The sequence below is a fragment of the Ranitomeya variabilis genome, chromosome 4 (genome assembly GCF_051348905.1).
Source record: "Ranitomeya variabilis isolate aRanVar5 chromosome 4, aRanVar5.hap1, whole genome shotgun sequence".
NCBI classification, from domain to species: domain Eukaryota; kingdom Metazoa; phylum Chordata; class Amphibia; order Anura; family Dendrobatidae; genus Ranitomeya; species Ranitomeya variabilis.
The window spans coordinates 698,512,996-698,540,412 of NC_135235.1; the positions used below are offsets into that span (position 1 = coordinate 698,512,996).

At 44.7% G+C, this 27,417-nt stretch overlaps 3 protein-coding genes across 5 annotated transcripts in view; 2 read left to right on the forward strand and 1 right to left on the reverse strand.

Moving 5' to 3' along the window:
- Window positions 1-27,417, forward strand: part of LOC143767747 (uncharacterized) — a 336,680-nt gene that overhangs the window by 198,740 nt on the left and 110,523 nt on the right. The gene's annotated exons all lie outside the window — the stretch shown is intronic.
- Window positions 1-27,417, forward strand: part of LOC143767730 (uncharacterized) — a 598,000-nt gene that overhangs the window by 137,330 nt on the left and 433,253 nt on the right. The gene's annotated exons all lie outside the window — the stretch shown is intronic.
- The window catches only part of LOC143767733 (uncharacterized), an 87,810-nt gene continuing 69,930 nt past the window's right edge, over window positions 9,538-27,417 (reverse strand). Inside the window, exons 6-11 of one of the 2 annotated variants that reach the window (XM_077256230.1) lie at window positions 16,560-16,709; window positions 16,253-16,426; window positions 16,046-16,169; window positions 15,865-15,962; window positions 15,576-15,666; window positions 9,538-12,023 (exon numbers count right to left, since the gene is read on the reverse strand). In XM_077256230.1, coding sequence (XP_077112345.1) covers window positions 10,591-12,023; window positions 15,576-15,666; window positions 15,865-15,962; window positions 16,046-16,169; window positions 16,253-16,426; window positions 16,560-16,709 — 2,070 coding nt within the window. In that variant the 3' untranslated portion in view covers window positions 9,538-10,590. Of the gene's footprint in view, window positions 12,027-15,575; window positions 15,667-15,864; window positions 15,963-16,045; window positions 16,170-16,252; window positions 16,427-16,559; window positions 16,710-27,417 lie in introns of both variants that reach the window. The other variant, XM_077256228.1, reaches the window with a different exon arrangement.

Below are 27,417 nucleotides of genomic sequence, written 5' to 3' on the forward strand. Positions count from 1 at the left end.
CTCATGTTGATACCCATGTGACTTACTTTCCAGCTAGTCCTGCCTCTTCCTACAAGAAAAGAAAGTAGTAGAGCGCAGGTGTTATGGATGTGGGCATCCCGGGCATCTGTAGGCCACATGCCCAGCTATACAGTGGAGAAATCGGTCTCAACCCCAACAACCACCTCATGCACAGTCACATAGATATCAGCCTCCAGGTTCCTTTACCTCCATCCCCAGAGTGCACATGGGAAGGAGTGCGATACAGCGCAGCTGTTACCGATGTGGGCAGACTGGGCATCTGCAAGACACCTGCCCTCAGGGTCAATTGAGGATTGACCCTGCACTAAATCGGCCTATCAATTATTTACAGCCAAACACAATAAAGGAAGAGGTGCCAGCTCTACAAATTGATTTGCCTAATACCATTAGGGGATAATAGGGTGCGGGCCACAGCCACAAGTTCCTTTAATCCTCAAAGAAAGCACCTACAGGAGGTCATGCTGGATGGTTGGAGAGTTCTTGGCTTTTGTGACTCAGGGGCATTTCTCACCATAGCTGATCCCAGAGTGGTTCGGCCAGAGGCAATACAGCATGGAGCTGGGATTACCATTGAATCAGCTGGAGGCCATTGGAAGAATATCCCTAAAGCAAGTGTAGAACATGTCCCTTGTATGTTGATTCCTCAATTAAAAATATTAACACACTCCCCCCGCAGTTACATCACTATAATTAATTATATGCAAACACATGTAGTGGATCAATAAATTTGAATATCAAAATATGCACAATATTCCAAAATGTAAACATTGCTTCACACAGCAAACAGAACAATAAGGCTACGTTCACACGATCAGGATTTCCATCCTTTTTTTTTCCTGCCCGTTTTTGGAAAACGGCAGCTAAATTCCGCAGTGAATTTGAGCTGCGTTTTCTGATCCTTTTTCTTCAGCGTTTTCCACTGCGGGTTTCCAATAGCAGTTTCCTATTGGAGCTGCTGGAAAACCGGTGCGGAATCCGCTGAAAGAATTGACATGCTACTTCTTTTTTCCGCTGGAAAATCCGCGCGGATTTTCCAGCGGAAAAACGGATCGTTAGCACAGCGGTTTTGGTTTTCCATTGGGTTACATTGTACTGTAACCAACATGGAAAACTGATCCGGATCCGCAGCTGAAAATCCGCTACGGATCCGGATCAAAATCCGGATCGTGTGAACGTAGCCTAAAACAAAGGCAAGAAAACTTTCACATTGCAATTGTTATTTTTGCTGTTCAACATTCTTTATAGTTTTTATTTTTTTAGAATCTCTTTATATTAATCTATTCTGAATCACATATTGTTGCTCAGAAAAAAAATGCAGAGTCTGAACGGGTACAAATCATTTCACCATAAAGGATAACATTTAAAATGTGTCTGGGATGACATCTATCCTCTTTAACCTCTTTCCGACCATAGATGTATAGGTACGTCCAAGGTCACCTCCCCTTGTTTCATGCGAACTCCAGCACTGAGACCACAACTTTTCCAGCACATGTCAGCTGATTTAATAACCTGGCATGTGCCCTAACAGCCGTGGGTGGAATCACGATCCACCTGTGGCTGTTAACCTGTTAAATGCTGCTGCCAAACTCTGACAGCAGCATTTAACATGATCACACCAGAAGTGCGTGACAATCCCCGCCCATCGGCGCCCGTGTCACATGACCGTGGGTCGCCGATTGGTTGGCATGACAAACCGAGATCTGCAGGAGACCCCTGTGGTTGTCATCGCCGAGCTGCTTTGAGCGCAGTCCTGTGGCCAGCACTCATAGCAGATGAGCATTATAGCCACACACAGCAGGCTGAAGCCCTGCTATGTGTAGCAGAGGCGATCGGATGATCACAGCTTCAGGTCTCCCACGCAAATTATTGAAGCCCGTAAAAAGTGAAAAAAATATTTTTTTTAAAATATAAAAATTTCTTAAAAAACATAAAAGTTCAAATCACCCCTTTTGCTTTATTCAAAATACACCAATTTAAAAAATACACATATTTGGTATCGACGCATTCGGAATTGGCCGATCTATCAATTTATAAAAAGAATTAATCTAATCTGCAAATGGCGTAATGAGAAAAAAATTAAAACGCCAGAATTTCGTTTTTTTGGTCTCCGCAACATTGAATTAAAATGCAATAATGGACGATCAAAAGATAGTATCTGCACCAAAATGGTATCAATAAAACAGCACTGTACCTGCTGCCTCTGGCATACTGCAGACACCCACACATTGCCGGCTGTGTGGTGTCTGCTGAAGAGACTTCAGGACTCTGCTTCTTCCTTCCCTGAGCGCTGCATAGAGGAGCAGGACAGGAGACAGGACGGCTCTGTAAGTAGGAGCTCAGGCTGCAGGTGGCTGTATCCGGGCTGGAGGTGACTGCACTGAGCAGTGAGGAGGAGGTAGGACACTGTTTCCCTCCTGACATCCGTTTTCTCAGTCTCTCTCTCTCTCTTTAGTCTCTCTCAATTAATTTCAATTCAAATGAGCTTTATTGGCAGGACTAAGTACATGTTAACATTGCCAAAGCATATGGTAAAAATAGGGGGATGGGGGGTGGGGTAGAGAGGCATATAGAGGTCCAGGATATATCAGGCTCCGTTTAGAGAATAGAGGACATGTCTAGGGTGGGGTATAGGAGTCCATGACATATCAGGCTCTTAAGTTGTGGGATAGGGACATGTCCAAGGTGGGGTACAGGGGACCATGACATATCAAGCACCTCTTAGTCTGTGGCAGGCACTGGCATATTCCGCTGCTTTGGCCACTGCACTTTCCTCTTCCCCCATATTATCCGTAGTTTTTCTTCCTCCTCCATGGAGGTGAAGTCTGGGAGGAGATCAGACAGTCTCTTGAGGTGGGTGTCCCTCACTCCGGAGTATTTGGGGCACCTCAGCAGGAAGTGGGCCTCATCCTCCACTGCCTCATGGGGGCACTGCTGGCAGAGTACTCTCTTGGGGCTTGTAGTTCTGTCGGTGCTGCCTGGATTCGATGAGTAGACTGTGGGCGCTCAGTCTGTATCGGCTCAGGATCTGTCGCTCTTTGGGGTTTTCTAGTTTCTCTAGATATGGGGCCAGTTTGTACTCCCTCTGTAGGTTCTAGTATATCATCAGTTTCTGAGATTTGTTTGTGTTGTTCCTCCAGATGCTGAGATATTCTTCTTTGACTTTGTGTACCATCATCTGAATTGCACCTTTTGTCAGGCTATGTAGGTTGATGGCTTGGTCAGACTGGTTTTGGGTACTTTTTGTTGGGAGGCTTCGTGGGGCTTCCTGGTATAGGAAGGCTTTGTGATGGTAGGATCTGGGACTGCTACTTTGTAGATGAGCCTTGAATGACAGCGCCTTCTTTATTGCAATGTGTAGTGGGAATCTGCCCAGCTCTGCTCAGCAGGCGGTTTGATGTGCTTCGATGGACTTGGAGAAGCTGCTTACAGAACTCTAGGTGGGATATTTCAGTCGGCCCAGCATCCCACTTTGACCAATTTAGGTATGAGACAGGGCCCCAGACCTCACTGCCGTACAGAAGGATTGGGGCAATGATGCAGTCAAAGATTTTTAGCCAGACGGTTACTGGTGCCTTGAGATGGTACAGACTAGTGATGAGCGAGTTTACTCGTTCGAGTTTTCCCGAGCACGCTCGGGTGATCTCCGAGTATTTGTTAGTGTTCGGAGATTTTCTGTTGATTCAGCTGCTTGATTTACAGCTATTAGCCAGCCCAAGTACATGTGGGGGTTGCCTGGTTGCTAGGGAATACCCACATGTAATCAAGCTGTCTAGTAGTTGCAAATCATCTAGCTATGGCAAGGTAAACAGAATCTCCAACACTAACAAATACAAGGAAGATCACCCGAGCGTGCTCGGGAAAACTGGAGCAACGAGTATACTCGCTCATCACTAGTACAGACGTCTTCTGATGGCATAGAAGGTTTTGGATGCCTTGTATTTTAGTAACTCTATGGCTTGCTTGAAGCTTTGAAGAGAAGGAATATAAACCAGCTCACCCGTGATGCATAAGCTGAATTTCGGGAGCACGGACCCGCTGTGTCCAGGTGTGTAGAATCCATAAGAAGCTTCCTGACTGGCTGAGTTCTAGGCCCAGGTAGGTGTACCTGTTGGTTTCTGTAAGTGGACGGTTGTCTATCATAAAGGTAGGATGGCCAGTAGGTTTCTGCTTTCTTTTCTGGAACACCATGATATTACATTTCTTCTAATTGATTGGCAGTGCCCATGTGCTGCTGAAGGTCTCTAGGATTTTCAGATGATCTTGGAGGCCTTTCTCTGTCTCTCTCTAGTCTTTCTCTGTCTCTAGTCTCTGTCTCTCTCAGTCTATCTAGTCTGTCTCTCTCTGTCTCTCAGTCTCTCTCTCTAGTCTCTTTCTGTCTCTCTCTCTAGTCTCACTATACTCTCAGTCTGTCTCTTTAACTCTGTCCCTCTGTCTCAGAGACTAGAGAGAGATTCTCACTTTCTTTGTCAGCCTCTCGCTCTGTCAGTGTCTCTCTCATATATATATATATATATATATATACAAGAATTTCAGCCCATTTTTTAGGCTGAAATTGCCCCTCTCGGCTTATACTCGAGTCATACCCAGGGGTCGGCAGGGGAGGTGGAGTGGCAGCGGTCTAAGCATACTCACCTGCTCTTGGTGCGGTCCCTGGTTTCCCGGCGCCGGCAGCTTCTTCCTGTAGTGAGCGGTCACATGGTACCGCTCCTTACAGTAATGAATATGGACCCATCTCCACTCCCATAGGGGTGGAGCCGCATACTCATTACTGTAATGAGAGGTACCATGTGACCGCTCACTACTGGAAGAAGCTGCCGGCGCCGGGGAAGCAGTGACCGCTCCAAGAACAGGTGAGTATAAGCAGTGCGCTATATTCACCTGCTCCCCGTTCTGTCGCCAGCCACCGCTGCGTCTTCTGCATCCTCTGCAATGACGTTCAGGTCAGAGTGCGCGGTGACGTGATTAGTGCATGCCGCCCTCTGCATGAGCAGTCAGTGCAGTGGACGGGGAACGTAGCGGCGGCTGTGGAATGCAGATCAGGTGAATATAGAAAGTGCCAGGGGCCTGAGCAACTTGAGGCGAGTATGTGATTTTTTTTTTTTTTTATCGCAGCAACAGCATATAGGGCAAATGACTGTATAGAGCATCTTATGGGGCCATAATCAATATTTATGGAGCATTACATGGGGCAAATGTCTGTATGGAGCATCTTATTGGGCCATAATCAGCATTTATGGATCATTACATGGGGCAAATGACTGTATTGAGCATCTTATAGGGCCATAATCAGCATTTATGGAGCATTACATGGGGCAACTGTCTGTATGGAGCATCTTATGGGGCCATAATCAGCATTTATGGAGCATTACATGGGGCAAATGTCTGTATGGAGCATCTTATAGGGCCATAATCAGCATTTATGGAGCATTACATGGGGCAAATGACTGTATGGAGTATCTTATGGGGCCATAATCAGCATTTATGGAGCATTACATGGGGCAAATGACTGTATGGAGCATCTTATGGGGCCATAATCAGCATTTATGGAGCATTACATGGGGCAAATGACTGTATGGAGCATCTTATGGGGCCATAATCAGCCTTTATGGAGCATTACATGGGGCAAATGACTGTATGGAGCATCTTATGGGGCCATAATCAGCCTTTATGGAGCATTACATGGGGCAAATGTCTGTATGGAGCATCTTATGGGGCCATAATCAGCATTTATGGAGCATTATATGGGGCAAATGACTGTATGGAGCATCTTATGGGGCCATAATCAGCATTTGCGGAGCATTATATGGGGCAAATGTCTGTATGGAGCATCTTATGGGGCCATAATCAGCATTTGTGCAGCATTATATTGGGCGTATTTTGTATGGAGCATCTTATGAGGCCCATCATGAACTGTATGGAGCATTATATGGGGCTCCTGATTCAATATGGATATTCAAAAACATGTAACCTACTCATGTCTCAATTAATTTTACTTTTATTGGTATCTATTTTTATTTTTGTCATTTACCGGTAGCTGCTGCATTTTCCACCCTAGGCTTATACTTGAGTCATTAAAGGGCCACTGTCACCCCCCCCAGCCGTTATAAACTAAAAGAGCCACCTTGTGCAGCAGTAATGCTGCAGTCTAACAAGGTGGCTCTTTTAGTTTTTGATTCATTTATTACCTCAATAAAGCGTTTTAAAAATTGGCCACACATACCAGATATTGTACCTGGAGGCGGTCCGAATCGTCCTCTATCAATCTTCCAACTGCCGTCACTCTTCTCTTCAGGGTTGATGGTACCCGCCTCCTTCGCGTTGTTGCTTCTTAAATCTGGCGCCTGCGCTGTGCGTGCCTGCCTGGGGCCTGCGCAGTGTTCTTTGTCAGTCACATCTCAGATGCCGGGTGCCTGACTGCGCCCTGTTACTGAATCCCCGCCCCGCACTGTGTTATTCATTATGCACAGTGCGGGGCTGGGGTTCCTGGGAAGGCGGGGGAGCGTCAGAGATGGGAGAGCGTCCGAGATGGGGGAGCGCCTGAACAGCGCAGTGCGCATGCCCAGGAATGCCAGCCCCGCACTGTGCATAATGAATAACACAGTGCGGGGCGGGGATTCTGTAACAGGGCGGCCGCACTGCCCGCACAGGCGCAGTCAGGCACCCGGCATCTGAGATGTGACTGACAAAGAACACTGCGCAGGCCCCAGGCAGGCACGCACAGCGCAGGCACCGGATTTAAGAAGCAACAACGCGAAGGGGGCGGGTACCATCGGCCCTGAAGAGAAGAGTGACGGCAGTTGGGGGATTCATACAGGACGCTTCGGACCGCCTCCTGGTACAATATCTGGTATGTGTGGCCAATTTTTAAAACGCTTTATTGAGGTAATAAATGAATCAAAAACTAAAAGAGCCACCTTGTTAGACTGCAGCATTACTGCTGCACAAGGTGGCTCTTTTAGTTTATAACGGCTGGGGGGGGGGTGACAGTGGCCCTTTAAGTTTTCCCACAGGAAAGATATATATCTTGGTACTGTGTTAGCCAGTAGATAGAAAAATGTTTAGAATTGAGAGTCCTCAGTGGTTGATACCTTTTAATGGCTAACTGAAAAGTGTATGTGGGGGAGACAGGGCAAAAGCTTAGAACAAGAATGAATTCTCACCACCATCCAATAAGAGAAAAAAGAATGGATCTACCTGTGGCAATACATTTTTGTCTCCCAAATCATAGCATTATGGACATGAAATTACTTGTGTTGAAAGCTAACTTCAAAACTCAGAGAGACAGAAGAGTCTGGGAATATAAACTGATGACGACCTTTGACTGTCTTAGTGGTGGAATGAATGTGTCGCATGGATTTGTCTTTTTACATCAACTAAGGAACTTGCCCCTCAGACTATGAGGGGTCATCACAACAGAGACCCCAATCAGAGGACAATAAAACATTCCTTATCTAAGAACTGGCTCAACATTTATGGACTGTTAATCACTCATGGTTATTCTGCTTCATGCCACCTGTCTTATCCATGTTTTTTTTTTTTTTCTGTGCTATGTTGTGCATAAATATGTGATTCTTCAGAATTTGTATTAGTCTATGCCTGATGAAGAGACCAGAGTAGTCTCGAAAGCTTGCAATTTGTTACCATCTTTTCAGTTAGCCATTAAAAGGTATCAGCCACTGAGGACTCTCAATTCTAAACATTTTTCTAAGTTTTCCCAGTTTTTTGTGGCAAAATTAGGGGTCTCGGCTATACTCGGGTTGACTTATACTCGAGTATATACGGTATATGTATATACAGTACAGACCAAAAGTTTGGACACACCTTCTCATTCAAAGACTTTTCTGTACATTCACACTGAAGGCATCAATACTATGAATTAACACATGTTGAATAATATTCTTAACAAAAAAGTGTGAAACAACTGAAAATATGTCTTATACTCTAGGTTGTTCAAAGTTTCCACCTTTTGCTTTGATTGCTGCTTTGCACACTCTTGGCATTCTCTTGATGAGCTTCAAGAGGTAGTCACCGGAAATGGTTTTCACTTCACAGGTGTGCCCAGTCAGGTTTAATAAGTGTGATGTCTTGCATTATAAATGGAGTTGTGTTGTGCAGAAGTCTGGTGGATACACAGCTGATAGTCCTACTGAATAGACTGTTAGAATTTTTATTATGGTAAGAAAAAAGCAGCTAAGTAAAGAAAAACGAGTGGCCATTATTACTTTAACCCCTTCACCCCCGGAGCTTTTTCCGTTTTTCCGTTTTCGTTTTTCGCTCCCCTCCTTCCCAGAGCCATAACTTTTTTATTTTTCCATCAATTTGGACATGTGAGGGCTTATTTTTTGCGGGACGAGTTGTACTTTTGAACGACCTCATTGGTTTTACCATGTCGTGTACTAGAAAACGGGAAAAAAATTCCAAGTGCAGTGAAATTGCAAAAAAAGTGCAATCCCACACTTGTTTTTTGCTTGCCTATTTTGCTAGGTTCACTAAATGCTAAAACTGACCTGCCATTATGATTCTCCAGGTCAGTACGAGTTCATAGACACCTAACATGACTAGGTTCTTTTTTACCTAAGTGGTGAAAAAAAATTCCAAACTTTGCAAAAAAATAAATAAATAAAATTGCGCCATTTTCCGATACCCGTAGCGTCTCCATTTTTCGTGATCTGGGGTCGGGTGAGGGCTTATTTTTTGCGTGCCGAGCTGGCGTTTTTAATGATAGCATTTTGGTGTAGATACGTTCTTTTGATCGCCCGTTATTGCATTTTAATGCAATGTCGTGGCGACCAAAAAAACGTAAATCTGGCGTTTCGATTTTTTTTTTCATTACGCCGTTTAGCGATCAGGTTAATGCTTTGTTTTTATTGATAGATCGGGCGATTCTGAACGCGGCGATACCAAATATGTGTAGGTTGGGTTTTTTTTTTATTGATTTATTTTGATTGGGGCGAAAGGGGGGTGATTTAAACTTTTATATTTTTTTTATTTTTTTCACATTTTTTTTTACTTTTTTTTTTAACTTTTACCATGCTTCTATAGCCTCCATGGGAGGCTAGAAGCAGGCACAGCCCGATCGGCTCTGCTACATAACAGCGATCATCAGATCGCTGTTATGTAGCTAAAATGCAGGTGTGCTGTGAGCGCCGACCACAGGGGGGCGCTCACAGCCACCGGCGATCAGTAACCATAGAGGTCTCCAGGACCTCTATGGTTACAATGTACAAGCATCGCCGACCTCCGATCATGTGACGGGGGTCGGCGATGCGCTCATATCCGGCCGCACGGCCGGATGCAGTAGTTAAATGCCGCTGTCTGAGTTTGACAGCGGCATTTAACTAGTTAATAGCGGCGGGTGATCGCGATTTCACCCGCCGCTATTGCGCGCACATGTCAGCTGTAAAAAACAGCTGACATGTCGCGACTTTGATGTGCGCTCACCGCCGGAGCGCACATCAAAGCGGGGGTCCCGACATGTGACGTACTATTCCGTCACATGTCGGGAAGGGGTTAATAAATGAAGGTCAGTCAGTCCGAAAAATTGGGAAAACTTTGAAAGTGCAGTTGCAAAAACCATCAAGAGCTACAAAGAAACTGGCTCACATGAGGACTGCCCCAGGAAAAGGAAGACCAAGAGTCACCTCTGCTTCTGAGGATAAGTTTATCCGAGTCACCAGCCTCAGAAATCGCAGGTTAACAGCAGCTCAAATTAGAGACCAGATCAATGCCACACAGAGTTCTAGCAGCAGACATATCTCTACAACAACTGTTAAGAGGAGACTGTGCAGCACGCCTTCATAGTAAAATAGCTACTAGGAAACCACTGCTAAGGACAGGCAACAAGCAGAAGAGACTTGTTTGGGCTAAAGAACACAAGGAATGGACATTAGACCAATGGAAATCTGTGCTTTGGTCTGATGAGTCCAAATTTGAGATCTTTGGTTCCAACGACCGTGTCTTTGTGCAACGCAGAAAAGGTGAAGGGATGGACTCTACATGCCTTGTTCCCACTGTGAAGCATTGAGGAGGAGGTATGATGGTGTGGTGGTGCTTTGCTGGTGACACTGTTTGGGATTTATTAAAAATTGAAGGCATACTGAACCAGCATGGCTACCACAGCATCATGCAGCGGCATGCTATTCTAGTTTTATTCCCCATCCAGTCTGGCTTGAATATAGGTCAATATTAAATAAAGTCTCCCGATGAGTTGTCTTTGGTGAAAACGATGAAACCCATAGAAATGAGAGGCTTTGAGAGTGAGTGTGTATACCTCACCTCACCCTATATACTGAAATGTGGGGTATATATTTTTTCTATTAGTCACCTTCTAACTAACCTTCAGGGGGTGAACTATGGGTATAGTTTTACATTTGGAATTAATAAAGTTTAGTTTTATTCTTTTGTCAGCAAACATTAGGCATGACATGAGACAACCCCTTTTAAGAAGATCCAATTTTGGTTAAAACTATTCCAACATTATGAACGTAAAAATGGCTTCTCCGCTATGTGACATCTCTGATGTTTATTAACAGTTGATTTCAAAGTAAAATATTTCCCACATTAAGAAAATCAAAAAGGCTTCTCCTCTGTGTGACGGCTCTGATGTCTAACAAGACGCTCTTTCAGGTTAAAACATTTCCCACATTCTGAACAGGAAAAAGGCTTCTCCCCTGTGTGACTGCTCTGATGTCTAACAAGACGCTCTTTCAGGTTAAAACATTTCCCACATTCTGAACAGGAAAAAGGCTTCTCCCCTGTGTGACTGCTCTGATGTCTAACAAGACGCTCTTTCAGGTTAAAACATTTCCCACATTCTGAACAGGAAAAAGGCTTCTCCTCCATGTGACTGCTCTGATGTCTAATAAGATGCTCTTTCCGATTAAAACATTTCCCACATTCTGAACAGGAAAAAGGCTTCTCCTCTGTGTGACTGCTCTGATGTCTAGTAAGATGCTCTTTCCGATTAAAGCATTTCTCACATTCTGAACAGGAAAAAGGTTTCTCCCCTGTGTGAGTTCTCTGGTGCTTAACCAAATCTGATTTCCATTTAAAACATTTCCCACATTCTGAACAGGAAAAAGGCTTCTCCCCTGTGTGACTGCTGTGATGTCTAACAAGAAGCGCTTTCTGGTTAAAACATTTCCCACATTCTGAACATGAAAAAGGCTTCTCCCCTGTGTGAGTTCTTTGGTGCTTAACAGGATTCGCATTACAGTTAAAACATTTCCCACATTCTGAACAGGAAAAAGGCTTCTCCCCTGTGTGACTGCTCTGATGTCTAACAAGAAGCGCTTTCTTGTTAAAACATTTCCCACATTCTGAACATGAAAAAGGTTTCTCCCCTGTGTGAGTTCTCCAGTGCTTAACCAAATCTGATTTCCATTTATAACATTTCCCACATTCTGAACAGGAAAAAGGCTTCTCGTCTGTGTGACTGCTCTGATGTCTAACAAGAAGCGCTTTCTGGTTAAAACATTTCCCACATTCTGAACAGGAAAAAGGCTTCTCCCCTGTGTGAGTTCTTTGGTGCCTAACCAAATCTGATTTCCAGCTAAAACATTTCCCACATTCTGAACAGGAAAAAGGCTTCTCCCCTGTGTGGGTTCTCTGGTGTTTATCAAGATTTGATTTCCATTTAAAACATTTCTCACATTCTGAACATGAAAAGGGTCTGTCCCCTGTGTGAGTTCTCTGGTGAGTAACAAAATTTGGTTTCCGTGTAAAATATTTCCCACATTCTGAACATGAAAATGATTTCCTTGCTTTAGGAGCAGTTTGTTTTTTAATGCTTCTTTTGTGACTTTGATTTCCCTTAGTAGTCAGTAATGAACCAGAAGAAGGGACCTGTTTCAAAGGATCAGCTGACAGTTCTTTGCTGTGAATGGATGATGTTATAACTGGAGTAATAGCATTCACTTCAGTTGTATCTTGTAGGATCTCAAGATGATCAGATTTAAAAATTGAAGATGTCAGCTGTCCTTCTGATCTCCTGGTACAGTCATCTGCTAAGATAAAAAACAATTATTATTTTTTAATAAAATATCCATGAGTTTTATATTTTTGAACATTTCTAATTAAACTGTCCATAAAAATGGCAAGCGAAGTAAAAAACTTTAATTATTTACCAAGACAATTACAGTTCACAGTCTAATAGAAAACCTTATTAGATGAACCAGTAGTGTGTGGTGTTCAACTGTTTGTTCATTCTGCCTCCCAAATATAGAATAAAAAGAAACCAATCAATTTAATGTAGGCGAAAATAATACCAATTCTCATCTCACAAAAAACAAGTCCAACAGGTCCATCATCTGTCAATGGAAAAACATTAGGCTTTGTGCACACGTTGCAGATTTTGATGCGGATCCGCAGAGTTTTTGGACGCGCGGAATTGCATCAAATCCACAGTGTAGTGCACAATCAATATTAGTCAATGTGAAATTGACATTTGTTGTGCACATGCTGCGGAAAGAAATGCGCGGAATTGCAGTTTTTTCCAGCAAGTGTCAATTCTTTTTGCAGATTTGCAGTTAATCCCTTCCCAGGCTATAAACATCGGCCCCTAGTCGCTGGCTTTCCCTCTATGGGGCAGAAAATTGCGTGGGAGCCCACGCCATTATTTATTTATTTTATAAATTAAACAAATATTGCGTTTAAGGCCAGGGTCAAATTTGTGAGAAACTCGCTCGAGTCTCTCGCATGAATACTCGGCACTGCCACCGGCACTCGGGACCGGAGTGTACGGCTGCATGTATTTCTATGCAGCTAACCGCTCCAGTCCCGAGTGCCGGCAGCACTGCCGGGTATTAAGGTCCGAGACTCTTGCGAGTTTCTCGCAAGTGGGACCCCGGCCTGATGCAGATTTTGTGTGTGTGTCTTTATTTCACTTTTTATGTACTATTTTATTATGTTTATTCCTATACATCGGGCTTGGTATTATCTATCTATCTATAGATCTATCTATTATCCATCTATCTATCTTTCTTTCTGTGTGTGTAAACATTATTGTTCAATGGAGTATGTAGGAGGTTCGACAAGAAATTACATCACAATTTTTTTTTTTCTTTCTTTCAATAACAGATCTCTATTTAGCTTTCAAAAAAGCATACAAATCCGCAAAATAAACGCATGAAAATCCGCATCAAATCCGTGCGGATTTTTACCTGCGTTTTCTGCCAAGAGATGCAGTATCTGGCCAGAAAATTTCACAGGTAAATCTGCAACGCGTGCACATACCTGTAGTGGCTCAAAGGCTGTTGAGAAGCAACAGGGTTTCCATACACCAATCCAGCAAAATGTCACTGGAGATGGTGGCGCCTGTTCAGTAGCATCTATAAGTAAGAGATAGATGCTACTGGACAGGCGCTGCCGGTGTCATTTTGCTGGAGGTTATTTTTTTTTCTAAGCCTCATAACAGCCACAATATTATAGGCATTATCAACAATAATATCAATGTTACTATATGCATTATGTAAAACGGGGGGCAGATCACTGAGGGATCAGTGATCTGCAATAAGCCAATACAGATGAATATGTAATCAGAGCAGCACATAAAGTCCCACCAGAGCAAAAGAATCTCATTCACTGAAAACTACAAAGACGGATTTCATCGCTAGGTATCATTGTAATCAGTATAACAGCGCTGACCTGACACTGTCTGTAGTAAAGGCCCCGTCTCACATAGCGAGATCGCTAGCGAGATCGCTGCTGAGTCACAAGTTTTGTGACGCAACAGCGACCTCAGTAGCGATCACGCTATGTTTGACACGTACCAGCGACCAGGCCCCTGCTGCGAGATCGCTGGTCGTGTCGGAATGGCCTGGACCTTTTTTGGTCCTTGAGGTCCCGCTGACATCGCTGAATCGGTGTGTGTGACATGGATTCAGCAATGTCTTCACTGGTAACCAGGGTAAACATCGGGTTACTAAGCGCAGGGCCGCGCTTAGTAACCCGATGTTTACCCTGGTTACCAGTGTAAAATGTAAAAAAAACAAACAGTACATACTCACCTTCGCATCCCCCGGCGTCCGCTTCCCACACTGACTGAGCGCCGTAAAGTGAAAGTGAAAGCACAGCGGTGACGTCACCGCTCTGCTGTTAGGGCCGGCGCTCAGTCAGTGCAGGAAGCGGACGCCGGGGGACGCGAATGTAAGTATGTAGTGTTTGTTATTTTACATTTTACACTGGTAACCAGGGTAAACATCGGGTTACTAAGCGCGGCCCTGCGCTTAGTAACCCGATGTTTACCCTGGTTACCAGGGGACCTCGGCATCATTGGTCGCTGGAGAGCGGTCTGTGTGACAGCTCTCCAGCGACCACACAGCGACTAAACAGCGACGCTGCAGCGCTCAGCATCGTTGTCTGTATCGCTGCAGCGTCGCTGTGTGTGACGGGGCCTTTACTGTGCACAATCCTGCTGACAGGTTCACTTTAAATTTAAATCTTAGGCATTTGGAGGAGGCGATGGAGAGCTTTTTTAAGACTATCAGTTACACACTCACATAAGTGAGGTAGTCCGATCCCACCACAATCAAACTATCATACAGAGTGAATAGGTAAAAAAAAGACAGAATAAAAAAGTATGTTACATCCCCAACAACAACATATGTACGAGGGGAGAACTCCAACACTAAACAAGAGTTGCACTCATTTATGGTGAACCATTGGATCTACTATGGGTCCTGACCAGAAGAGTAGAGAAAATAATATTGCTCCTCATTTCAGGAGAGATTGTGCAGTAAGGTGAACTCCTTCGGATCGAAAACGTAATGTCATTTATGATGTGGAGTGATTCCATGAAACCAGGACTCGCGCCATGCCAACACATCTCCTGCAGGTGTGAATAAATGTATATTAAAGCCATCAGCCACACACACAGCTTAGAGATATATCATGGCACAGGTGTAATGTTTTTCCTGTAGTTTATCACAATCCTGTTTGAAGTTAGAAGGTTTTAAAATAAATTTAAAAGTCAGGATAAAGGGAAACTCTGCTGTTATTGTACAGAAATTCACATTTGGCCTCACTGCACATTTAAAGTTGTCGATCATAAAAGCGAAGTTTGGGCAGTTTGGGCAGAAAGACTGGACCTGGTCTTGTAGGGACCATATGATCACATTCAGCAGCACAGAAGGGAGAGAAGGAAGATTCATCCAATAAGATATCAGGGTTCTAGGAAGCCAACAGCATCATTACCCTCCGCATTCTCTTACAGGCCCATCATAATATATTTCTTCAAGTGATTTTCTAACTTGTCAACACATTCTACATACACTGTCATTTGACTTTGTAGTTTACAGATCTGGGCAGTTAACGGTCAACGTCTCCTAATCCCAGCATACAGTAGGTGGATCTTCCAGTTGGAAAGTTCTATGGAAAATGTCTTTCAATGTCCAAAGTAATTTGAACAGTTTTGGATGGAGGAGAATGTTGTGGTCTTGAGGCCAAATAGTGATCACACGATTGTCATACTGCCAGACTACACCACCGATAAAGCAGCCATAGCCGGTGACTGAGAAGAATCTGTGACTTCTCTGCATTTAGTGGTTACTACTCACCTGGGTAGTCATATGTGGGAATCTCCTCTTTACACCGCTCATCACCTCTCACATATGTCTCTGTAGTATTAATATGGGTCAGATCTTCACCCTGAAACAAATATTGTAAAAGTCACAGACAGATGGAGAAGTCACATCTATGGTCAGCTCTAATCCTGCTATCTCCACCGTTCTCATTACACAAGTATAAAACATATAATACTGGGGGATAACACAAGACTGAGCATGAAACCTTAACAGCCGTGTACACATCATAGGGGAGATCTCATGACACCTTCTCTCCATCTACCTGATGATCCTGAGGAACATTGGGATCTTCTGGTTTACAGTCCTGTGGAAGAAGAGGATGGAGACATCTCTCTGGTGTTGTCCTCTTACTGGATAGAACTGGAGGAAACACATACAGGGACTGAATTCATTCTTTACATACAGATAATTATAGGCCGTGTGTTTTTAGTCCTGTCTATTACCTGGTGATGTGAGGGGCTGGGGAACCGCCATCATGACATCCTTGTACAGATCTTTGTGTCCTTCTAAATACTCCCACTCCTCCATGGAGAAATACACAGCGACATCCTGACACCTAATAGGAACCTGACAGATACAATGATACCGTCATCCCCCCGATCCCTTCATAGCGTTACTGTACAATGTCCCAGCATTCCCAGCAGTGTCACCTCTCCAGTCAGCAGCTCAATCATCTTGTAGATGAGGTCTAGGATCTTCTGGTCATTGATGTCCTCATGTACAGGGGAGTGAGGTGGAGGTCCCATGATTAGGTTCAGGGGTCTTACGCATCCCTCAGGGTCCTTACAGCGTTCACTAGAGGTCTTCTTCAGTACTGTGTAATCCTGGTTATGGAGAGACAAATTAATAAATAAATCTCACTACTGACATTTCCAGAGTCCTCACCTCTCCAGTTCTGTCCATCTGTTATTCCCATAGACAAGAATGATGTAATGTGACGTCACCAGAATCTCTCACCTCTCCAGTAAGCCGGAAGAGGATCTCTAGGGTGAGGTGTAATATCCTCTCCACCATCTTGTCTATGTTCATATCCATCTTTGATGGGTAAATCAGGAAATTTTTCTTATGTAGAAGATCTTCACTGAGAGGATCAGATATTGTAGAGACCTGAATGAGAAGAAGATGAGCCGATGTAACATCATAAACATCCTGTGTAATAATACAATTACTGGAGATAATAAGGGAAACATATGAGATTTATTATTTTACAGTATTTAGTTTTATTCTTTAGATCTACCAGTAAAACCTTTATATTTAGGCCACAGACAACAAGCAGTTTCCTCCTCGGAGTCGGCAGCTGAATACGTTTCTCATAGACTCAATCTTCCATAACGCTAATTCTCATCTCATTTACTGACACTGGAATCGGCATTAGCAATACTGCAGGAGATATTCATTACACGTGACAGGAGAAATAACTGCCGTATATACTCGAGTATAAGCCGACCCGAGTATAAGCCGACCCCCCTAATTTTGCCACAAAAAACTGGGAAAACGTATTGACTTGAATATAAGCCTAGGGTGGAAAATGCAGCAGCTACCGGTGAATTTCAAAATTAAAAATAGATACTCCATACCGTTCATTATGGCCCCATAGATGCTCCACATAAAGCTGTGCCACATATAATGCTCTGCACCGTTCATTATGGCCCCATAGATGCTCCACATAAAGCTGTGCCATATATACAATGCTCTGCACCGTTGCCCCATAGATAGCTGTGCCATATATGTATATAATGCTCTGCACCATTGCCCCATACCTGTGCCATATAGTGCTCTGCACCATTGACCCATAGCTGTGCCATATAGTGCTCTGCACCGTTGCCCCATACCTGTGCCATATATATAATGCTCTGCACCATTGCCCCATAGCTCTGCCATATAGTGCTCTGCACCATTGACCCATAGCTGTGCCATATATGCTCTGCACCATTGACCCATAGCTGTGCCATATAGTGCTCTGCACCATTGACCCATAGCTGTGCCATATATGCTCTGCACCATTGCCCCATAGCTGTGCCATATAGTGCTCTGCACCATTGCCCCATAGCTGTGCCATATAGTGCTCTGCACCGTTGCCCCATAGCTGTGCCATATAGTGCTCTGCACCATTGCCCCATAGCTGTGCCATATAGTGCTCTGCACCGTTGCCCCATAGCTGTGCCATATAGTGCTCTGCACCATTGCCCCATAGCTGTGCCATATAGTGCTCTGCACCGTTGCCCCATAGCTGTGCCATATAGTGCTCTGCACCGTTGCCCCATAGCTGTGCCATATAGTGCTCTGCACCATTGCCCCATAGCTGTGCCATATAGTGCTCTGCACCATTGCCCCATAGCTGTGCCATATAGTGCTCTGCACCGTTGCCCCATAGCTGTGCCATATAGTGCTCTGCACCATTGCCCCATAGCTGTGCCATATAGTGCTCTGCACCGTTGCCCCATAGCTGTGCCATATAGTGCTCTGCACCATTGCCCCATAGCTGCGCCATATAGTGCTCTGCACCGTTGCCCCATAGCTGTGCCATATAGTGCTCTGCACCGTTATTGCCCCATAGCTGTGCCATATAGTGCTCTGCACCGTTATTGCCCCCATAGCTGTGCCATATAGTGCTCTGCACCGTTCATTATTTCCCCATAGCTGTGCCATATAGTGCTCTGCACCGTTCATTATTTCCCCATAGCTGTGCCATATAGTGCTCTGCACCGTCCATTATTGCCCCATAGCTGTGCTGCTGCAATAAAATAATAAAACACATACTCACCTCTCTTGCAGCTCCTCAGCGCCATCTTCCCGGCGTCTCTCCGCACTGACTGATCAGGCAGAGGGCGGCGCGCACACTATATGCGTCATCGCGCCCTCTGACCTGCACAGTCAGTGCGGAGAGACGCCGGGAAGATGGCGCGGCGCCCGGCGTGTGGAACGAGGACAGGTGAATATGTAATACTTACCTGCTCCCGGCGTCCCGCTCCTTCCCCCGGACAGCTGGTCTTCGGTGCCGCAGCTCTTCCTCTATCAGCGGTCACCGGCACCGCTTCATTAGAGAAATGAATATGCGGCTCCGCCCCTATGGGAGGTGGAGCAGCCTATTCATTTCTCTAATGAGCGGTCCCACGTGACCGCTCAGGGGAAGAGGCTGCGGCACCCGGAGACAGTGTGACAGGCAGGGGGAGCGCCAGGATAGCCGGGACTAGGATGACAGTCCTCACCCGCCGACCCCACCACCGATCATGACTCGAGTATAAGCCGAGAGGGGCACTTTCAGCCCAAAAATTTGGGCTGAAAATCTCGGCTTATACTCGAGTATATACGGTACTTCATGATGAGGACGACATCTTCATCTTCTACTACGGCTCTAGAAACATATTTGGCCAGAGTCGGTCACTGACTCCATCCCCACCGGCCTCTATGTGAAGGTTTCCCGTCTTCCCCGCACTGTAATCTTCTATCACGTTAGATCTCAGGTCTCATTCACACACAGAAGTTTGAGGCTTTTATAAAAGCTTTTTTGTTTCCACAAACACCGCAGACAAAAATGATCTGATCCCAAAGTCTCCATGTACAGTGATTTATGGGGATTATTTCTGGCCTTAGGATTTCCTATATTACAAGAAAAACAACAGAAAATAAACAGATATTAAAATGTTTCTAAAGAAAATTGGCTCCAACAATTTTTGTGAAAAGAAAAAAACATGGAAAAAGCATAAGGCACATTTTATTTTTTCACATAATAAGCAATTGTTTAAAAAAAATTAACTCTTTTGGCCACCATAACATAGATGTATACCGCAGGGACAGCACAGAGGCGGCTGCAACAAAAACCCTGGCAGTTTAACCACTTACTGCTTCCAAAAGCAAACATGGCATCTAAGGTGTGAGAGCTTGGCTGAATGCCTCTTCGCCCCCAAGTACTTTGTATTTGTAATGTCACCTACAGGTGTTTCTCAAAAAATTCGAACATCATCAAAAAGTTAATTTATTTCAGTTATTCAATACAAAAAGTGAAACTCTTATATGGATTCATTACAAACAGAGTGATCTATTTCAAGTGTTTATTTCTGTTAATGTTGATGATTTTGGCTTACAGCCAATGAAAACTAAAAGTCATTATCTCCGTAAATTAGAATAATTAACAAAAACACCTGCAAAGATTTCCTAAGCATTTAAAAAGGTCCCTTATTCTGTTACAGTAGGCTCTACAATAATGGGGAAGTCTGCTGACTTGACAGTTATCCAGAAGACAGTCATTGACACACTCCACAAGGATGTTAAGCCACAAAAGGTCATTGCTAAAGAATCTGGCTATTCGCAGAGTGCTGTATCCAAGCATATTAATGGAAAGTTGAGTGGAAATTAAAAGTGTGGTAGAACAAAGGAAGGTGCACAAGCAATTAGGATAAACGCAGCCTTGAAAGGATTGTTACAAAGAGGCCATTTAAAAAATTGGGGGAAATTCACAAGGAGTGGACTGCTGCTGCAGTCATTGCTTCAAGAGTCACCGCACACAGACATATCCAGGACATGGGCTACAAGTGTCGGATTCCTTGTGTCAAGCTACTCATGACCAATAGACAGCACCTGAAGCGCTATGAAGGAGCCAAGGAGCAAAAGAACTGGACTGTTGCTCAGTGATCCAAGGTGTTGTTTTCAGATGAAAGTACATTTTGCATTTCATTTGGAAATCAAGGTCCCAGAGTCTGCAGGAAGAGTGGAGAGGCCACACTCCAAGCTGCTTGAGGTGTAGTGTAAAGTTTCCACAATCAGTGATGAGTAGTCATGTCATCTGCGGGTGTAGGTCCACTGTGTTTTATCAAGACCAAAGTCAGCACAGCCGTCTACCAAGAATTTTTAGAGCACTTCATGCTTCCCTCTACAGAAAAGCTTTTCAGAGTTGGAAATTTTATTCTCCAGCAGGACTTGGCACCTGTCCACACTGCCAAAAGAATCAATACCTGGTTTAAAAACAACAGTATCATTGTGCTTGATTGGCAGCAAACTCGCTTGACCTTAACCCCATAGAGAAACTATGTGATATTTTCAAGAGGAAGATGAGCGACAACAGACCCAACAATGCAGTCGAGCTGAAGGCTGCTATCAAAGCAAACTGGGCTTCCATAGCACCTCAGCAGTGCCACTGGCTGATCGCCACCATGCCACGCCGCATTGATGCAGTAATTGATGCAAAAGGAGCCACAACCAAGTATTGAGTGCATTTACTGAACATACATTTAAGTAGACCAACATTTTGGATTATAAAATAATTTTTTGAGCTGGTGGTATAAAGTATTCTAATTTACTGAGATAATGACTTTTGGGTTTTCATTGGCTGTAAGCCATAATCATCATCATTATCAGAAAGAAACACTTGAAATAGATCACTCCGTTTGTAATGACTCTATATAATATAGGAGTTTCACTTTTTTGTATTGAACTGAAATAAATTAACTTTTGATGATATTCTAAGTTTGTGAGAAGCACCTGTAGGTGAAATCACTAATTTATGGGGGCACATAGGAGACATTACTAATATATGGCGGCTGTCACGGATCCCACCGTGCTGCCAACAATATGTCACGGATTACGGGGAAAACACCTTTATCGTCCCCACCACTCACACTAATTTGTCATGAACCGGGGTTGTTTGGTTATGCCTGGTTCCTTCTGAAGGGGATTTATCTATATCCCACTTTCCAGTTCCGGTTTGGAACTTGAAGCTCTCTGGTGCCCCCTTACCCTCAGGTCAGTTGGGGTACTGCACCTAGGGTAATTAGTCGCCAGAAAGGCTGCCTGCTATGTACTGTCTATTGGGCACACTACAGCGAGGGCGATAGAACTACTCCCACACAGGGAACAATAATTATCAATGCAGCCAGTCGCTGCAAAGATTGTTATGATCCCTAGTGGCGGAGGATCACAAATAGATCAGCAAGTGATTAAACTAAGGACGAGCTCTAGGGAGATGGTAACTGGACTGATCGCAAATCTGAACCTATCCAAAACAACTAGAGGTAGCCGGTGAACGTGCCTAAAAAATTCTTAGACGTCTCGAGCCAGCCTGAGGAACTAACTACCCCTAAAGAGAAAGAAAGACCTCGCTTGCCTCCAGAGAAATAATCTCCAAAGATATAGAAGCCCCCAACAAATATTAACAGTGAAGTAAGAAGAAGGCACATACATAGGGATGAAATCAGATTCAGCAAAAGAGGCCCACTAGTACTAGAAAGCAGAAAATAGAGCAGGGGTCTATGCGATCAATAAAAAACCCTTACAAAATATCCATCCTGAGATTTCAAGAACCCACACACCAACTAACGGTGTGTGGGGAGAAACTCAGCCCACTAGAGCAACCAGCAAGCGAGGGAATTACATTTTAGCAAGCTGGAACAGAAAACATGATAAACACTGCTGATCAAAAAATGAGCAAACAAAACTTAGCTTATCCTGGATGGACTGGGAGCAAGGTAGTCAGAAGGAATCTGAGTAGCACTGATTACATCGACAGCCGGCCACAAGTGGAAGTAAAACAGAGCTATATAGGAACCTCCCAGAGGATAACGAACCAGCTGATAGTCAGAGACCAGCAGGATAACAAACAAAGCCACCAGGGGGAGCCCAAAGCAAAAGTCACACCATACCACCAGTGACCACAAGAGGGAGCCCGAAAACAGAGTTCACAACAGTACCCCCCCTTAAGGAGGGGTCACCGAACCCTCATGAAAACCCCCAGGGCGATCAGGATGAGCCACATGGAAGGCACGAACCAAATCGGCTGCATGAACATCAGAGGCGACAACCCAAGAATTATCCTCCTGACCATAGCCCTTCCACTTGACCAAATACTGGAGCCTCCGTCTAGAAACACGAGAATCCAAGATCTTCTCCACCACGTATTCCAATTCTCCCTCAACCAGCACCGGGGCAGGAGGCTCAACCGGAGGAACCACAGGTACCACATACCTCCGCAACAACGAGCGATGGAACACATTATGAATAGCAAATGATGCCGGGAGGTCCAGACGGAATGACACAGGGCCAAGGACTTCCAGAATCTTATAAGGACCGATAAACCGAGGCTTGAACTTAGGAGAGGAGACCTTCATAGGAACGAAGCGAGAAGACAACCACACCAAGTCCCCAACGCGAAGTCGGGGACCCACACAGCGACGGCTGTTGGCAAAGAGCTGAGCCTTCTCTTGTGACAACTTCAAATTGTCCACCACATGATTCCAAATCTGATGCAACCTATCCACCACAACATCCACTCCAGGACAGTCAGAAGGCTCCACCTGACCCGAGGAAAAACGAGGATGAAACCCCAAATTACAAAAAAAAGGAGAAACCAAAGTAGCAGAACTAGCCCGATTATTAAAAGCAAACTCGGCCAACGGTAAAAAAGTAACCGTCGTCCTGGTCAGCAGAAACAAAACATCTTAAATAAGTCTCCAAGGTCTGATTAGTTCGCTCGGTTTGGCCATTCGTCTGAGGATGGAAGGCCGACGAAAAAGACAATTCAATGCCCAACTTAGCACAAAAGGTCCGCCAAAATCTAGACACAAACTGGGATCCTCTGTCAGAAACAATGTTCTCAGGAATCCCGTGCAAACGAACCACATTTTGAAAAAAACAGTGGAACCAACTCGGAGGAGGAAGGCAACTTAGGCAAGGGCACCAAATGGACCATCTTAGAAAAACGATCACACACCACCCAGATGACAGACATTCTCTGAGAGACAGGGAGATCTGAAATAAAATCCATGGAAATGTGCGTCCAAGGCCTCTTCGGGACAGGCAAAGGTAACAGCAAACCACTGGCACGAGAACAGCAAGGCTTCGCCCGAGCACAAATTCCACAAGACTGCACAAAGGAACGCACATCCCGCGACAAGGAAGGCCACCAAAAAGACCTGGCCACCAAGTCTCTGGTACCAAATATTCCAGGATGGCCCGCCAACACCGAAGAATGAACCTCGGAGATGACTCTGTTGGTTCATCTATCCGGGACAAACAGTCTCTCCGGTGGACAGCGGTCAGGTCTATCCGCCTGAAACTCTTGCAGCACACGTCGCAAATCTGGGGAGATGGCAGACAAAATCACCCCTTCTCTAAGGATACCAGCCGGCTCTGAATCTCCAGGAGAGTCAGGCACAAAACTCCTAGAAAGAACATCAGCTTTCACATTCTTCGAACCCGGCAGGTACGAGACCATGAAATCAAAACGAGAGAAAAACAACGACCAACGAGCCTGTCTGGGATTCAGCCGCTTGGCTGACTCGAGATAAATCAAATTCTTGTGGTCAGTCAAGACCACCACACGATGTTTAGCTCCCTCGAGCCAATGTCGCCACTCCTCAAATGCCCACTTCATAGCCAACAGCTCCCGATTACCGACATCATAATTCCGCTCGGCAGGCGAAAACTTTCTTGAAAAGAAAGCACATGGCTTCATCACAGAGCCATCGGGGCTTCTCTGCGACAAAACAGCCCCCGCTCCAATCTTGGAAGCATCAACCTCCACCTGGAAGGGAAGTGAGACATCTGGCTGACATAAGACCGGAGCCGAAGAAAACCGACGCTTCAGCTCCCAAAAGGCCTCCACAGCCGCAGAAGACCAATTAGTCACATCAGAACCCTTCTTGGTCAAATCCGTCAAAGGCTTAACAACGCCAGAAAAATTAGCTATGAAGCGACAGTAAAAATTAGCAAAACCCAAGAACTTCTGAAGACTCTTAACAGATGTAGGCTGCGTCCAGTCATGAATAGCCTGAACCTTGACTGGGTCCATCTCAATAGTAGAAGGAGAAAAAATGAAACCCAAAAAAGAAATCTTCTGGACTCCAAAAATACATTTTGAGCCCTTCACAAATAAAGCATTGTCACGTAGGACCTGAAAGACCATCCTGACCTGCTTAACATGAGACTCCCAATCATCCGAAAAAAACAGAATATCATCCAGATACACAATCATAAACTTATCCAGATATTCACGGAAGATGTCATGCATAAAGGACTGAAAGACTGAAGGAGCATTAGAAAGTCCAAAAGGCATCACCAAGTACTCAAAATGGCCTTCAGGCGTATTAAATGCAGTTTTCCATTCATCACCCTGTTTTATACGCACAAGGTTATACGCACCACGAAGATCTATCTTGGTGAACCAACTAGACCCCCTAATGCGAGCAAACAAATCAGTTAACAATGGCAAAGGATACTGAAATTTGACCGTGATTTTATTCAAAAGGCGATAATCAATACAGGGTCTCAGGGAACCATCCTTTTTAGCCACAAAAAAGAATCCTGCACCAAGAGGGGATGAGGACGGGCGAATATGTCCCTTCTCTAAAGACTCCTTTATATAACTCCGCATGGCAGCATGCTCCGGCACAGATAAATTGAAAAGTCGTCCCTTAGGAAACTTACTACCAGGAATCAAATTTATAGCACAATCACAGTCCCTATGAGGAGGTAGAGAATTGAGTTTGGGCTCCTCAAATACATCCTGGTAGTCTGACAAAAACGTAGGGACTTCAGAAGGAGTGGACTAAGCAATTGACACCACAGGAGCGTCACCATGAATTCCCTGACAACCCCAACTTGACACCGACATAGCTTTCCAATCCAGGACTGGATTATGAGTCTGCAACCATGGTAGACCCAACACGACGACATCATGCAAATTATGCAGTACAAGAAAGCGAATCACCTCCCGATGAACAGGAGTCATGCACATGGTCACTTGTGTCCAGTACTGAGGTCTATTCGTAGCCAAGGTGTAGAATCAATTCCCCTTAGTGGAATAGGGAATTTTAAAGGCTCCAAATCAAAACCACAGCACCTGGCAAATGACCAATCCATCAGACTCAGGGCGGCACCTGAATCTACAAAAGCATTAACCGGGTAAGATGACAGGGAACAAATCAGGGTAACAGACAAAATGAACTTAGGCTGTAAAGTACCAATGGTGACAGATTTATCAACCTTTTTTTTGCGCTTAGAGCATGCTGAGATAACATGAGCTGAGTCACCACAGTAAAAGCACAACCCATTTTGCCATCTATAATTTTGCCGTTCACTTCTGGTCAGAATTCTGTCACATTGCATAGATTCAGGTGTCTGTTCAGAAGACACCGCCAAATGGTGCACAGGTTTGCGCTCCCGCAAACGCCGATCAATCTGAATGGCCAGAGTCATTGACTCATTCAGACCTGCAGGCGTAGGGAACCCCACCATGACATTCTTAATGGCTTCAGAAAGACCTTCTCTGAAATTTGCAGCCAGGGCACACTCATTCCACTGAGTAAGCACCGACCATTTCCGAAATTTCTGGCAGTACACCTCTGCTTCATCTTGCCCCTGCGAGAGGGCCAATAACGTTTTTTCAGCCTGGTTCTCAAGATTAGGTTCCTCATAGAGCAATCCAAGGGCTAGAAAAAACGCTATCTACACTAAGCAATGCAGGATCCCCTGGCGCCAATGCGAAGGCCCAATCTTGGGGGTCACCACGCAAAAAGGAAATTATAATTTTAACTTGCTGAACGGCATCACCAGAGGAACGAGGTTTCAAAGAAAGAAACAACTTACAATTGTTCCTAAAATTCAGGAACCTAGATCTATCTCCAGAAAACAACTCCGGAATAGGTATTCTAGGCTCTGACATAGGACTGTGAACAACAAAATCCTGAATACTTTGAACCCTAGCAGCAAGATGATCCAGACTGGAAGCCAAGCTCTGGACATCCATGTCAGCAGCTGAACTCAGAGCCACACCAAGATTAAGAGGAGGAGAGAAGCTAGCCACAGCAGCTAGACACACGGCAACAAAAAAAAAAAAAAAATTTCTCAAAGCTTCTTTTCTCCTGCTTCTGCCATGCAATTAACACTTTACAGGGCCGGCTGTACTGTTATGATCCCTAGTGGCGGAGGATCACAAATAGATCAGCAAGTGATTAAACTAAGGACGAGCTCTAGGGAGATGGTAACTGGACTGATCGCAAATCTGAACCTATCCAAAACAACTAGAGGTAGCCGGTGAACGTGCCTAAAAAATTCTTAGACGTCTCGAGCCAGCCTGAGGAACTAGCTACCCCTAAAGAGAAAGAAAGACCTCGCTTGCCTCCAGAGAAATAATCCCCAAAGATATAGAAGCCCCCAACAAATATTAACAGTGAAGTAAGAAGAAGGCACATACATAGGGATGAAATCAGATTCAGCAAAAGAGGCCCACTAGTACTAGAAAGCAGAAAATAGAGCAGGGGTCTATGCGATCAATAAAAAACCCTTACAAAATATCCATCCTGAGATTTCAAGAACCCACACACCAACTAACGGTGTGTGGGGAGAAACTCAGCCCACTAGAGCAACCAGCAAGCGAGGGAATTACATTTTAGCAAGCTGGAACAGAAAACATGATAAACACTGCTGATCAAAAAATGAGCAAACAAAACTTAGCTTATCCTGGATGGACTGGGAGCAAGGTAGTCAGAAGGAATCTGAGTAGCACTGATTACATCGACAGCCGGCCACAAGTGGAAGTAAAACAGAGCTATATAGGAACCTCCCAGAGGATAACGAACCAGCTGATAGTCAGAGACCAGCAGGATAACAAACAAAGCCACCAGGGGGAGCCCAAAGCAAAAGTCACACCATACCACCAGTGACCACAAGAGGGAGCCCGAAAACAGAGTTCACAACAGTACCCCCCCTTAAGGAGGGGTCACCGAACCCTCATGAAAACCCCCAGGGCGATCAGGATGAGCCACATGGAAGGCACGAACCAAATCGGCTGCATGAACATCAGAGGCGACAACCCAAGAATTAT